The following is a 13,125-nucleotide window of genomic DNA, read 5'->3' as shown; positions in this document are numbered from 1 at the left end:
GTTGATAAATGTAAGGTGCTAAGAATATTATATAATAACTATATAAATGTTAGCTATTATTATTCAATGAGAACACTAAAGTTCAAAGAAGTCAAGTGACAAAGTCACACAGTTGTGATCTTTGTTCTGCCACACTCCAGAGTCCCTGCTCTTTCCCTCTCACACTATCTAACCAAAATCCTTCCTCCTTTGCTGAGACTACTACTGCGACTTCCAAAAAAACAAAGCCCTCTGAATAGATATCAGTGGGGGATTCCCCCCAGGTGGTTTATTATCCTGCTAAAAAGGCATTTTGGAGGAAGGGCTGTAAGGCTAGAGAGAAGCCTCCTAGCAGGTTAGATTTCGAGAGCACAGCAAAAATATGGAAGAAAAAAACCAAATCTGCCTCAGTTATTAAGCTTAGTAATTAGCACGATTTAACTCATCTGAAACTTGAAATAATATCCAAGCATTAAAATGAAAAAGGAAAGGCATGTACCTTCTCATTACTAAGCTGCCCCCCCACCCTACCTGGAGAACACAAAAATGCTTTGAAAGGTACATTACGTGAAACTCCAAGAACATCAAGATAACTAGAAAGCTCTCAGGAAGGTAGCCCAAATATCACACTGATCGTTCATCATCCACCAATCTTCATCTTAAATTCTGATCCAGTTACTCCTTACTGTTACTCACATTGTTCTGTGACATTTCTTCTGCCAGCAAGCTCACTACAGAATGAATTCTACCTAGCAACTACCCTAAGGAGAAAATCCCTAACCCTTTAACAACACAGTAATTGACTTACACTAAAATGTTACTCACACTAGGAAAGGGTATTCTTAACACCAGAAGAGGAGATACTTCTCCTATACAGATTTTATTACCACCTCTCTCAGTGCAAACCAGGTTAAAGGAAAACCAATCTACAAATTGACTTTGCCAAAATCACAACTTTAGAAGGCTCTGTGAAAGCCAAACATGTCTACTGAAAGCAAACAAGCAAACTATTCTTTTCTTTTATGTTCATAATTTTGGGTTCTTTTCTTTTACTTATATTTTTAATTGAAGTATAGTTGATTTACAATGTTGTGTTAATTTCTGCGGTACAGCTAAGTGATTCAGTTATACATCCATATACACATTCTTTTTTTTAATATTCTCTTCCATTATAGTTTATCACAACTATTCTTGATGGAAGTTTTAAAAAGCAAGATAGGATTTTTATCTCATAAGTATTTAATTTTTATAGCAATGATTCTTATCAAGTAATAAAGTATTTCTGTGTTGTCAGATTTACTTCCACAATTATAAATCCACCCTTGGTGAGGAAGCAGGTTTTATTGGAAAATTTCTAACACAAATAATTAACAGTTAAGCAACAGGTTTCATGTAGCAGGTAACAAAAGCCTTATCAGAGAACTCAGTGACGTGAACTTCATTTAGTCTCAAGTAAAGAAAACTCAATATGAACTCATTTTCATTTTTTTTCCTCCATAGCCCCTTTACAGAGTTTTTAAAAAGAAAGAAAGGGGCTTCCCTGGTGGCGCAGTGGTTGAGAGTCCACCTGCCGATGCAGGGGACACAGGTTCGTGCCCCGGTCCGGGAAGATCCCACATGCCACGGAGCGGCTGGGCCCGTGAGCCATGGCCGCTGAGCCTGCGCGTCCGGAGCCTGTGCTCCGCAACGGGAGAGGCCACAACATTGAGAGGCCCGCGTACCGCCAAAAAAAAAAAAAACCTGTTTAATTAATTATGTCCTTTTTCAAACAATGGTTTTAAAGGGAAAAATTAAGAACACAGAAATTTTGACACTACAATGATGGGATGGAAGAGCAAGCATTCACAGACCTCTGAAATGCTTTTATAGACAGATACAAAATTCCCTGATACTATGAAATATAAAGAGTTGGAAATAAAGAGTTGAGAAGGCTATCTACCTCTTCCACATGAAGAATTTAGTTGTGCATTTCTCTCTCTCAAAATTATAATTCTTGAGTATATTTTCTAAAAAACTACAAATTGTTTCCAATGCAAACAGTTGTTCAAGCAAGTATCTATGTTTGATATATCCTTTGCTAATATCACCACTGCCATTCCAATGCGCTACAGCTTATTACTCAAACAATTCCATCATTATTACCAATTTCTCTTTATGATTTCTCACTCTGAGATGAGAGCAAAATCACTACTCTGGTTCAAACCACCCACAGAGTGTATCTTCAAATCAATTGCCCGGATTTGTTTCCAGAACACATTACATGTTGCTGCCTAGGGAATTGGTTTAGGAAACATTATACTTGGCAGCTGACGTATCAACAGTGCCCGTAGAATTGACACCAACCTAAAGGCCAGAGTCTGTCCAGAAAACAGAAAAATATGCTGCTACTGCCATCTGTGGTTTATGCTTGAATAGCTTCTCCCATGTAAACAAACTGAAAGGTGTAAGGTTCGCAATTAAGATCCAAAGACTTCATCATTTAAAGATACTTTTTAAAATTAACTCTTAATATAACAAACTGTACAGTTTATTAAGTATATGACATAAGAATCTGTGATTCTCTATTTGAACTTTTTAATATAATGCTGATGGAGAAACCACAACTACTTTGAATGAAAATTTTTCCACTGCATAAAGGCTAACTTTTGTTTTCCCCAAACACACATTCCTAAAGAAATTCAAAACACTTAAGTGCCTCCTGTGGACTTATAATTAGGATAATTTCTCTTTTGAAATAGTGATTGTCAATACTAAAACATCCCCCAAATTTTTAAAGCAAAAAATGTATTTTTAAGGAAATTTAGGAATTTTCTATTTAGACATGAGAGTTTGCGCCCTTCAAAATAAATTTTAAAGATTCAATTATCCCTATAATTTTTTTTCTAAGAACAACTTCCAAGATGCAAATGAAGCCTCAAAGAAGACTATTTTCGCAACTTATTTTCTCTCAGTTTGCTTTCTCAAATGACAACCACTGTAGCTTAGGGATCAAAAGATTTGGTGCTGCTGGGGGTGGGGAAAAAAGCAATTCAGGTCCCCGGGAGCCAGATGAGGAAATCCTGGTTCGCTCCCCAATTAAATGACTGTTAATTAGAATTACCAGGTTACATAGTAAAGTCTTATTTAAATAATCGTAAACAAAAAAAAATCTGTTTCTTGAAAAGCTGTTCTCTGCAGGCTACTGTTTAACAGCAGGTAGTAAGGGAAGAATGAAATACAGTAGGAAATGTTTTAATCTTTCAAGTAAAGTTTTCTATTTATAGTTATTTCTAAACCACACTGAAAAGGCAGGTTAGCCACCTCACAATGGTTTTCTTCTAATTTTCCATTATCTAAGGTCTAACAGTCTTATCTTTTTCATAAAGACAAGCCATGGTGGAAAACAAGCAATAAATAGAAGACTGGGCCTGATTCTTGGAATACTGTATATCAAAGTTAATCCAGAGTTTGTTTCTTTGTTTTTTTTGTTTGTTTTTTAATATAAGAATAAGTTCAGACGAATCTGAATCTTCGGCTCTAACAGGGACGCAACAACCGAAAAAGAATTACCTGCTCAGTACTTCTTGCTGACTTTAAATAATGCTGGTATTTCTGAACCCTAGTTATCGATCAAAGGCATCCGTAAGCCCTTAAGAAATTACCTGAACCAGGAAAAAGTTGACCTTAAGAATACAAAAGTTTGAAAGAAAACATTTTCTTTCACAACTTGTTGGTCTCAGAAATACTTTCGAAGTATTACAAAGAGTTGGGTATATTAGATCGCTACCTGTGTGGACATATTCAATAGCTACCTTCTATTTAAAATTGTTTCAAAGACTCTCTTATTCTTTGCTGAAATGCAAGATTTATCTGTTGATTCATATCTTCTGATTTTTCTGACTGTGAACCTTTTTCACATATAAGACGACTGGTTCACACAAAATAAGGCGTTTTTATTGTCCTACTTTAATAGAGTAGATTTGACCAACAACGTAAAATTTACTCGTAAGTGGCATCTTCCCAAATTTAACCTTCAACCTAATTATATAAATGGAAAAAATACTTAAATGGAAAATGTCATTTAACTTGACTACAACACAAAAGTATACAAGAACCAAAAATTATGACAAGGCCCCGAAGTCCTACATGAGCTCGCTGAAAATAGTCTCCTAATGTGGAAGGAGCTATCCCGGCTTTTGAAATTCTGAAGCCAAAAGCTACCATCTGAATACAATTCATTAATGGGCCAATTTATTCAACACAAACCAATAAATACCCACCTAGTTATAAAAACAAAGTGATGGTGTCTTAATACAGGATGAAACTCACAAATACAGCCCCAGGCCCCAGAACACGCAAGCATCATTAGCAATTTAAAGCCATCTTGCACAACAGGCACTAGAAGTGGTATGGAAACTTCCTTTACCAATATCATACTTGCAGTTGGCACTTCTACCTTCCAATCTCCACTAACCTAAACCTAGATATTTAAACCTTTGCTCCACAACCCCAGGAAAAAGTAGAAAAATCTGAGAAACCAAGAAGTTATGAATACAGAATACATGATTTGGGCATATTTTAGGAAATTTACCAGCAGTTTTTTCATTAGCTCATCTCCCTCCTCCCCCTCGCTAACTCCCTTTCACATGCTAATTCATGCAGTATACACACACACACACACACACACACACACTTTTGCTATAGAATTCATAATGATTTATGGATTAGGAACATGTCATGTTCATATTCTGATTACATGAAACAGAAATGCTCAGAAAGAAGACAGTGGATGGTAAATATGAGATTGGAAATGTGGTCATCTCACACCTCAGCTGCTCAAAATCACCAATGAATCTGTTCATTGTTGCCTTTCACTGTTCTTTGGAGGTCACAGAACCTACTAAAATAACACCTGTTTGCTGTTTTACTAAAGAACAACAGTACTATAGTATGTTTTTTTTTTAATGGAAGTAGAAAATTCTGAGGTGACTCAGAACTAACTTTGATCTTTAAAGTCACAGAACTGAAAAGTTAGACTGTCATGGAAAACAACTGCTAATGTATTTTCAGGGATAAACATTCGGATGCTATGGTCTTAGCAAAAAAAGGGCATGATGTTATTTAGTGAACTCTCCAATTCCTCTAAAGTGTAATTATATAAAACATGCCTTTAATTACTTAGAGTGGCTTATTATCTTCCTTTGCTTGAAATATTTGTCTACTCCCTTATTCTCTTAAAATAAAATGAACAAGTGCAATATTCAGCATATACTTCCTCAAATCATTCATCTTCCTTTAAAATTATGACTAAGTGAGTTCATGTTTGTCTTCAAAACCTAAAAGCAACAACTGAAAATATCTAGCGCAGTCAGCACAGGGAATTCCTGGAAGGGTGATGGTGCATCAAAAGGCTAGCAACTCTACTGCAATAGAATAATAAAAACCATTAAAACCATTTAAAGGACTGTAAATTCAGCATCAGTGGCATTTCTGGCAGGAAAACATTTCTAAAATTCCACCTCCAGTTTATTTCTTCATGACACAAACCAAAAGACCTCCTATCTAGATAGCTATCTACTGCAAATAGTCATATAAAATAGAAATTAGTCGCTAGGATAAAAAGCCAGAAGAATTCACTTTCTCTGCTTGGAACCTAAGCAGTTTCATTTACTTTTGGAGAAAAATATTAATTAGTAAGTGAACGAGAAAAAAAAAAAGGTCCCACCATTCCAAACCTTTTTTTTCCTTTTTTGGTAATTCTTGTGTGAGCATGTTAAGTTATAAAAGATAATGAACATAAATTGTAAAACAGTAGACAATGCTCATTTTTACACTAGAAAATAAAACTTCCCACAACAGTCTAATGTTTCACATATTTTCTTTAAAGCCCATCAAACTGCCAAAATCCCATTCTGTTTTCAACAAAAAGGAAATATTTGTAGCACTAAACTGGACTGATGCCACCTTAGCCTAAATGTATTGCTTGATAACATTCTTTTAAATGGTCCAGACAACTGAGGAAATGAGGCTGTGAAAGGGAAATTTGATTAAGAGTTAAAATTACCACTGAGTTCTTTAAAATGTACTAATGAATAATTAATAGCAAATGCAGTTCCTAGGCTTCCCTTACAACAATATTCTCAAGTAGAACTGAAAGTACTGTCTGTAGTACAATCCATCAGCTACGTGTCGCACAGGTGGATACAGGAAGTATAGACACACAGAAAGGCATTATGAAAATACACACACTAATATGGGCCATAACATAGATCTGGGACTTGGGTAAAAAATCAGCATGATAAATTTTACATCACGATTTACAACTTTAACACATTAACACCAAACCAAATCACCTCTTAAAAAGCTCACAAGTCAAAAGCACTAAAGAAATCCTTTGTTCCTGTGATACTGTCTCCTTCTACCCTAACTGGATTCCAGCCTCCTCCTTTGTGACACGGGATTTTATTGATCTCAAACATGTTCACATTCAGAAATTAGTCTCCAAAGACATCCCAAGGGACTGCCAGCCACCTAGATACCGCACATCACAGACATCTCAGAACAGGACAAAAGCTTTGAAAACATATCACTATTTGGTCAGCAACATTTAGTGAAGTTAACCAGGCTCTCTTGGAAACAGACTTTTCCCTTAACTGGTAAAAAAAAAAATACCAGATCTACTCAAACTGGCAATAAATGTTTGATGAGTTAATAAATTTATAAAGGCGCAGATCCACCCCAAGATTTCTCCCCTTGTGTAACTCCTCATTCATTCAACAACTGAGCACCCAAGTGACCTATTTTCAGGTTACTTTCTTCACACCTGCCAGGTCACTGTCCTGATTGAGAAACTTCTTGCTAAAGCAATTAATTTTTAGTGCCTCCTAACTGTCCCGGGTGTTTGCATTCAATTTGAAATCTGTTACTTGTTAGACACTGTTCGGTCCTAGATCTTTCAGAGAATTGGGCGTTTATGGCGCAGAGAGGGGAGGAGACACGGATCTCCGAGAGCCTGCCCTTTATTCGGAAATGAGGAGATTTGAAAGGTGGAAGGCAGGGCAAATAAATAAATAAATCGGGTTTGCCGCCGAAGCGTTTGCGGGCCGGTGCGAGCACCCTTTGTAATGCAGGCCTCCCGGGGCTAACGCCTGCGCTAACTGCTCCAGGGAGCTTTCCAAGTTCAAAAGTTCACCTTTTACGACCTCACAAAAGCTCCTTACACGTTACCAATAAAAACATTCCGCGGCAAACACTGAGGGGGAAAATATCAAACAGATACAAATAAAACACCCTGCGGGGGTAGCACAGAGCCGAGGGGAGGAGGGTGAGTCGGGCCCAGCCAGAGCCCCGAGGAACCTGAGGACTTGGCCCGGACGTGGGGGCAGGGAGAGAGCGGTGGGAAGGGCCGGGCCAGGTGAGGAATCCTCCGGCCCTGGGCTCCGGGATCGCGAAAGGAAGAGGAGAACTGAGGTTGGGCAGGCGCGGGCCAGGACAGACGGGTTTAAGAAGGGAAGAGGCAGGTGTCCCGGGCACCCGGTCGGGCCGGAGCTCTGAGCCAGCGGGCAGAAGGGGCTGAGCAGGGCGGGGGAACAGGCGGGCAGGAGAGCGCGGGGAAGGAGCGCAGAAAGGCGGGGTGCGGGGTCCGAAAGAGAAGAGAACCGCTGAGCCGGCAGCTACGGAACTGGGGGTCGGCACCGAGGTGGAGGGTGGGGCAGCAACGGAAGCGCGGCACCGCAGAAGAGAGAGAAAGAGGCTCCATAAAGGTGAGGGGCAGAGAAAACCAAGGGGTCGAGGGTGTGGCGGCGGCAGGGCGCAGAGGGAGAGTCCACGGAGGGAGGAGGGACCCGCGTGGGGGAGAGTTGTGGGGGGGAGGGGAAGAGGCTCGTCGCCGAAGGGACCCTTTGGGGAAGAGACCCCCACAGAAGAGTACCCGGGGGGGGAAGGGGAGGCTGGGAGCGGAGGGAACCCGAGGGGGAGGGGGCGTCCCCACTGACGGGACTCGAGGTGAGGGGACCGGGGGAGAGCGAGAGGGGCCGGCGCAGAGGGGACCTGGGGGAGGGGGGAGGATTCGCGCAGAGGGACGGGGGGAGGGGAGGCCTGTGCTGAGGGGACAGAGGGGAGGGGAAAACGAAGGTCGGGGTGGAGGGAACCCGGCAGGGGGAGGATCCGCGCGGAGGGGAACCGGGAAGAAGGGGGAGGAGAGGGAGGGTCCGCGCCGAGGGGGACCGGGGTGAAGGTCCGCGCTGAGGGGATCCCGGGCCGCCGCGGCTTCCCAGAGTGAGAGTCCGCTGAGAGGAGGGGAATCCCCGGGGTAGGGGACTGGTTCTCGCCCGGCGGGACTCTGCACGCCCCTCACCCACCGTTGCGCGGCGGCGGAGGGAGCGCGGCGGGCGGCTCCAGGAACCCCGCCGAGCCCCCACCGCCTCCCCCTCCGCTAGGCGGCCGTTCGTCCCGCTCCATGCGGTGGTGCTCAGGGCCCGCGCTCGGTTCGCTGCTCCGCCATGACCGGCGCCCTCGTCGTCGTCGTCGTCCGCCGGGGGGGAGGGGGCTGTCAGGGGCCGGCGGGCTGCCGGCCGCGGCGCTCTCTGGGCCCCGAGCCGCCGGGCTCCGCGCCCCTCCGCGCCGCGCCCCCTCAGCACTGGCCAGCTCCCAACCCCGACGTCACGCGCCGCTGCCACGCACTGCCCTACGGGGCACGCTGGGAATTGGAGTCCGCCGAGCGAGGCCGGCCACGCGGGACCCCACCAACTGAAGGGGTGGGAGGAAGGAAAAGCGGCCTTGAGAAGGGAAGGCCAAGGCCTTTCAATATCATGAACCCTGATGAAAACTTCTGGTAAAAATTGAATAAAGATTGCTTCAGGACCTTCTCTTTATTATGATTTATCCATGTTCAACGTCCCCTATGACGCCTCGTATCCCCCCGCCCCGAGAATGAGTCTTTCCTAGAAGGCGGATCGCGAAGGAGCCGGGTGAGCACGTGCAATGAAGCCCAGCCCTGTGGGCGGGGCTTATAGGGGGCGGAGCTTGGGTATTCACGAGGGCCTTCCTCCGCGGCTTCGGGACAAATTGGACCCGAGATTAAAGGGCCGGAGTTTAACTCGAGGTGACTGCGTTCGTATGCAAATGGAATCTATAAAACTCCGCTTTCCGGAGTACTCTTTAAAGCCTTTTACCTCCGGGTGGGCGGGAAAGGTTTAAGTTTCTCTTCCTCCTCTTTCATTCTCCCCCTGCCCAAAGAACAGAATGGCAAACTAAGCTTCAGGCCATTGATGCCGATAAAGAAACTCAGACTCTTGACTCCTGAGGTCTTGAAGCCCTCCGTTTGCGAGGGTCCTTACCCGGTTTTGTTCGCCTTCCCTTCTCCTCAGCTTTCCTATCTGTAAAATGGGGTTGGAATAGGGACGGGGTCCAATTGGAAGATCCCAATCTCCCCCACACCCGCTCCTTGCCTCAGTTTCCCAGAGCAAAATCCCGGATTTTGCAATTTCCGCTGCTGAGCCCACCTCCTGCGGCCACCAGGTGGCGCGCGGTCTCCAGCCTCTGGGCCTGCCGGGGGCGTACGCCTTCAGCGACCCTCTCAGGAAAGGGCTCATCGCGGCTGCCTCCCAAGGTCTAACTAAGCTCTACCTGGCCTGTTCGAAAACAAAGAACAAGAACACTGGTTCCTTGCCCACCTCTACTCTGCTGGGTTATGCTGCAGCTTCCTCACTGGCTGCCCATTCCACACCCTGACCCCTACCCCGCCCCACCAATCAGTTGGCTCCTCTATGTCATTGCTTGCTTAATTTTCAAGTCCTCATCCTGGCATTCGCACCCTTGCCTGGTCTGACCCCTGCCACATTTCCCATTATACCCCTTCCCTCACCTGCTAGGCAGGATGTTTTGCAATGCTTCCCTGCATTTATGGGTTGGTTGGCTGTTCCTTACCGACACCGGTTAACCTGTACTGCATCCTTAATCTGCTCGGGCTACCGTTCTGAGAGATTTACATTAACGCTATGCTCTGAACCTCATATCTGCACTATGAGGTAGCTCCAACATTGCCACTATCACACACTGATGAAATCACCCATCAGTAATGGGGATTCCAAAGCCAGTCGGTCAGACACCTGAACCTGAACGCTTGGCTCCTTCACACTACTGGCTTCACCCAACACAATCCCAAACTCCTATTCATCTTTCAAGATCCTGTTCAAATAGCCCCTCACGGATATTAATATCTCCCACCAGGGAACATCTAGTTCCCCTCTGTGTTCCCTTACTGCTCTGTTGAGCTCTCTGAACTCTCTGTGGACTGTGAGAAATGATCTCTCTGTGATTGCTTCCCCACTACCGTTCCCCAGCCCCAGAGGGGGAGGGGAGCCCTTAGAGTTGGGGGTCGTGGGGGGGGAAGGGAGACAGAGGAGATGGGTCTTCTGGGCCATTCCCTCAGTTCTGGGTTATAAAATGAGTTAGGACCAGGTGGCCTTCCTAGAGCCAAAGCTTTCTTTTGTCATAAACCTCTGGAGGCAGTGAGTTCCCTTTCCCTGGAGATCCAATCAGGGCCTAAGTGGCACTGCAGAAACCTCCGGAAGGACTGGGGTTTCAGTGGTGGATGAAATTCTAAATCAACTCTCAAAGATGGACAGAAAAGTTCAGCCAAATACTCAGCCCTTGGAAGTAGCTCCTCCTCATCCTTCAGACTCCAGCTCTGTTGTCACTTCCTCCCAAAAGCCTTTCTATAAACTTATTTATTTTATGTATTTATTTTTGGCTGGGTTGGGTCTTCGTTGCTGCGCACAGGCTCTCTCTAGTTGCGGCGAGCGGGGGCTACTCTTCATTGCGGTGCACAGGCTTCTCGTTGCGGTGGCTTCTCTCGTTGCAGAGCACAGGCTCTAGGCATGCAGGCCTTGGTAGTTGCAGCACGCGGGCTCAGTAGTTGTGGCGCATGGGCTTAGTTGCTCTGAGGCATGTGGGATCCTCCCAGACCAGGGCTCGAACCCGGGTCCCCTGCATTGGCAGGCGGATTCCTAACCGTTGCGCCACTCGGGAAGCCCCCAAAAGCCTTTCTAGATCTCCCTTTTTTCTCACTCTCATCATTATAACCCCAACTGCTGAGCACAGAACCTGAACACAGTAGACACTCAATAAATAATTGCTGAGTGGGTGAAAAAACAAGTAAAACATATCTGATTTTTCTACTTAATAAGTGCAACTTTGGTTACCTCCAAGCCTCAAAGTCCTGGTTTCTAAGGGGGGAGGGATAATAGTGATAGTTACTACCTCACAGGATTGTTATGAGAATCAAATAAGATGATGCATGCAAAGCAATTAATATAAGGTCTGGCATAATAAATGGGACCTGTTAACTAATGTTAGTTAAAGAGTGGTCCTAATTCCCAGTTACTTCTCTTCTGAAAATGCTTCTTGGGAAGAGTCAACTACCACAAAACTGAGAAAGGTGAGGGAAATGACTGTGTCCTGAGACCCCAGCCACTGACTGTTCTAAGCAGAGAGGGTCCTGTGAGGTAGGCACTTACTGTGGACCCTTTCCCTTACATTGTCCCCCCAACAATCCTGAGAGGTCAATACTTTTCTCCCCAGATTACAAATGAGAAAACAGGCTCAGAAGGACAGGTGAAGAAGACTCCCCCCACCAGCAGGACAAATGACAAAAGAGCTAGGAAGGAAAATATCTAAGAAGAATGAAGGATCTGGGGGTGGGGGGAGTGCTGAGGTCAGAGGTAGACAAACAACCAGTCAGAGCTACAGCTAAGAACAAGGCAGGTAAGGGTTCCATCATGAGGGCCTTGTCCTGTGGTGGGAGAGACAGACACTAATCAAACAAAATAATCACATACCCACAATTACACATAAGTGCTACGACTGAGAACATGCTTAGAAGTTCCTGGTGCTATGGGAGTGTGTGACAGGGCTCAATTTGGTCAGGGGCAGTGACGGGGGGATAATGAGCATTGAAGATGGAAGGATGAGTAGGAATGAGTCACAGTGGGTGGAGAGAGAGAGTTTCAGGGGGAAGGAACAGCCTGTGCAAAGGTCCCGAGGTCATGTTGAAACAGAAAATTCATTGTGGCTGGAGCCTACCCAGGGACAGAGTGCAGGAGACAAGGGTGAAAAGGAGGAAGCCAGAGGAAACCATGGGGCCATGTGGGAGAACAGCCAGCAGGGGGGGCAGAATTCTCTGATGACAGCAGCCTTGCTCTTCCAAGACCTAGCCAGAGAGTCCCAGCCAGGCTGCATGGGGAGAAAGGGCTGGGAAAGGGAACCCCCACCAGGTTCTGTTTGTTTTAAGTACATTTTGTCTATTATCTGAATAGATAGGAAACACACTGCAAAATTCCCAGGTTGCAAAAAAGTATTCAGTGAAAAGTAAGCCTTTCTCCTTACTGGATTCCCAGCAGCTGGCTCTCCTCCTTATCCATTAATTGTGTCCATTCCCAGATTGTGCACATAAGAACACACACTATATTTGTTTTGTACACTAATCTAGCCCTCCCCAGGGGATCTCTAGTTATGAAAGAAGCTAATTTGTACTGAACACCTACTGCACATGATTCTTTAATTCAACTGAGAGTTATGGACCACCTGACCTTGTGCTGAGCCAGTGGTTCTCAAATTTTAAATCCCCTGGAGGGCTGGTTAAAAACCACAGATTGGGGACTTCCCTGGTGGCGCAGTGGTTACGAATCCGCCTGCAAATGCAGGGGTCACGGGTTTGAGCCCTGGTTCGGGAACATCCCACATGCCGCGGAGCAACTAAGCCTGGGAGGCACAACTGCTGAAGCCTGCATGCCTAGAGCCTGTGCTCCGCAACAAGAGAAGCCACCGCAATGAGAAGCCCGTGTACCGCATCGAAGAGTAGCCCCTGCTTGCCGCAACTAGAGAGAGCTCAAGCGCAGCAACGAAGACCTAATGCAGCCAAAAAAAAAAAAAGCAAATTGGATCATTTCACAGCCCTGATTTTAAAAAACCTTCTTTAAAACAAACAGATTGTTGGGACTTCCCTGGCGATCCTGTGTTAAGAATCCACGCTTCTGCTGCAAGGGGCACGGGTTCGATCCCTGGAGAAGGAAATAAGATCCCAAAAGCCGCACGGTGGGACCAAAAAAAAAAAAGAAACACACAGATGGTTGGGCCCCACCCCTGGAGGAGCTTCTGCCTCCTTAG

At 45.1% G+C, this 13,125-nt stretch overlaps 1 protein-coding gene across 4 annotated transcripts in view; it reads right to left on the bottom strand.

The window, feature by feature from the left end:
- Nucleotides 1-8,509, bottom strand: part of NR6A1 (nuclear receptor subfamily 6 group A member 1) — a gene marked incomplete at its 3' end in the record, with an annotated part of 202,004 nt that extends 193,495 nt beyond the window's left edge. For all 4 annotated transcript variants that reach the window (XM_082843301.1, XM_082843299.1, XM_082843302.1 and 1 more), the window contains exon 1: nt 8,319-8,509. In XM_082843301.1, the coding sequence (XP_082699427.1) occupies nt 8,319-8,418 (100 nt within the window). In that variant the 5' untranslated portion in view covers nt 8,419-8,509. The remainder of the gene's footprint in view (nt 1-8,318) is intronic.
- Nucleotides 8,510-13,125: the final 4,616 nt, after the last annotated feature.

The sequence above is a fragment of the Leucopleurus acutus genome (assembly GCF_964270905.1).
Source record: "Leucopleurus acutus genome assembly, chromosome: 7".
NCBI classification, from domain to species: Eukaryota; Metazoa; Chordata; class Mammalia; order Artiodactyla; family Delphinidae; genus Leucopleurus; species Leucopleurus acutus.
The sequence above is the reverse complement of the archived record's forward strand: the minus strand, read 5'-3'. Positions and strand labels throughout refer to the sequence as shown.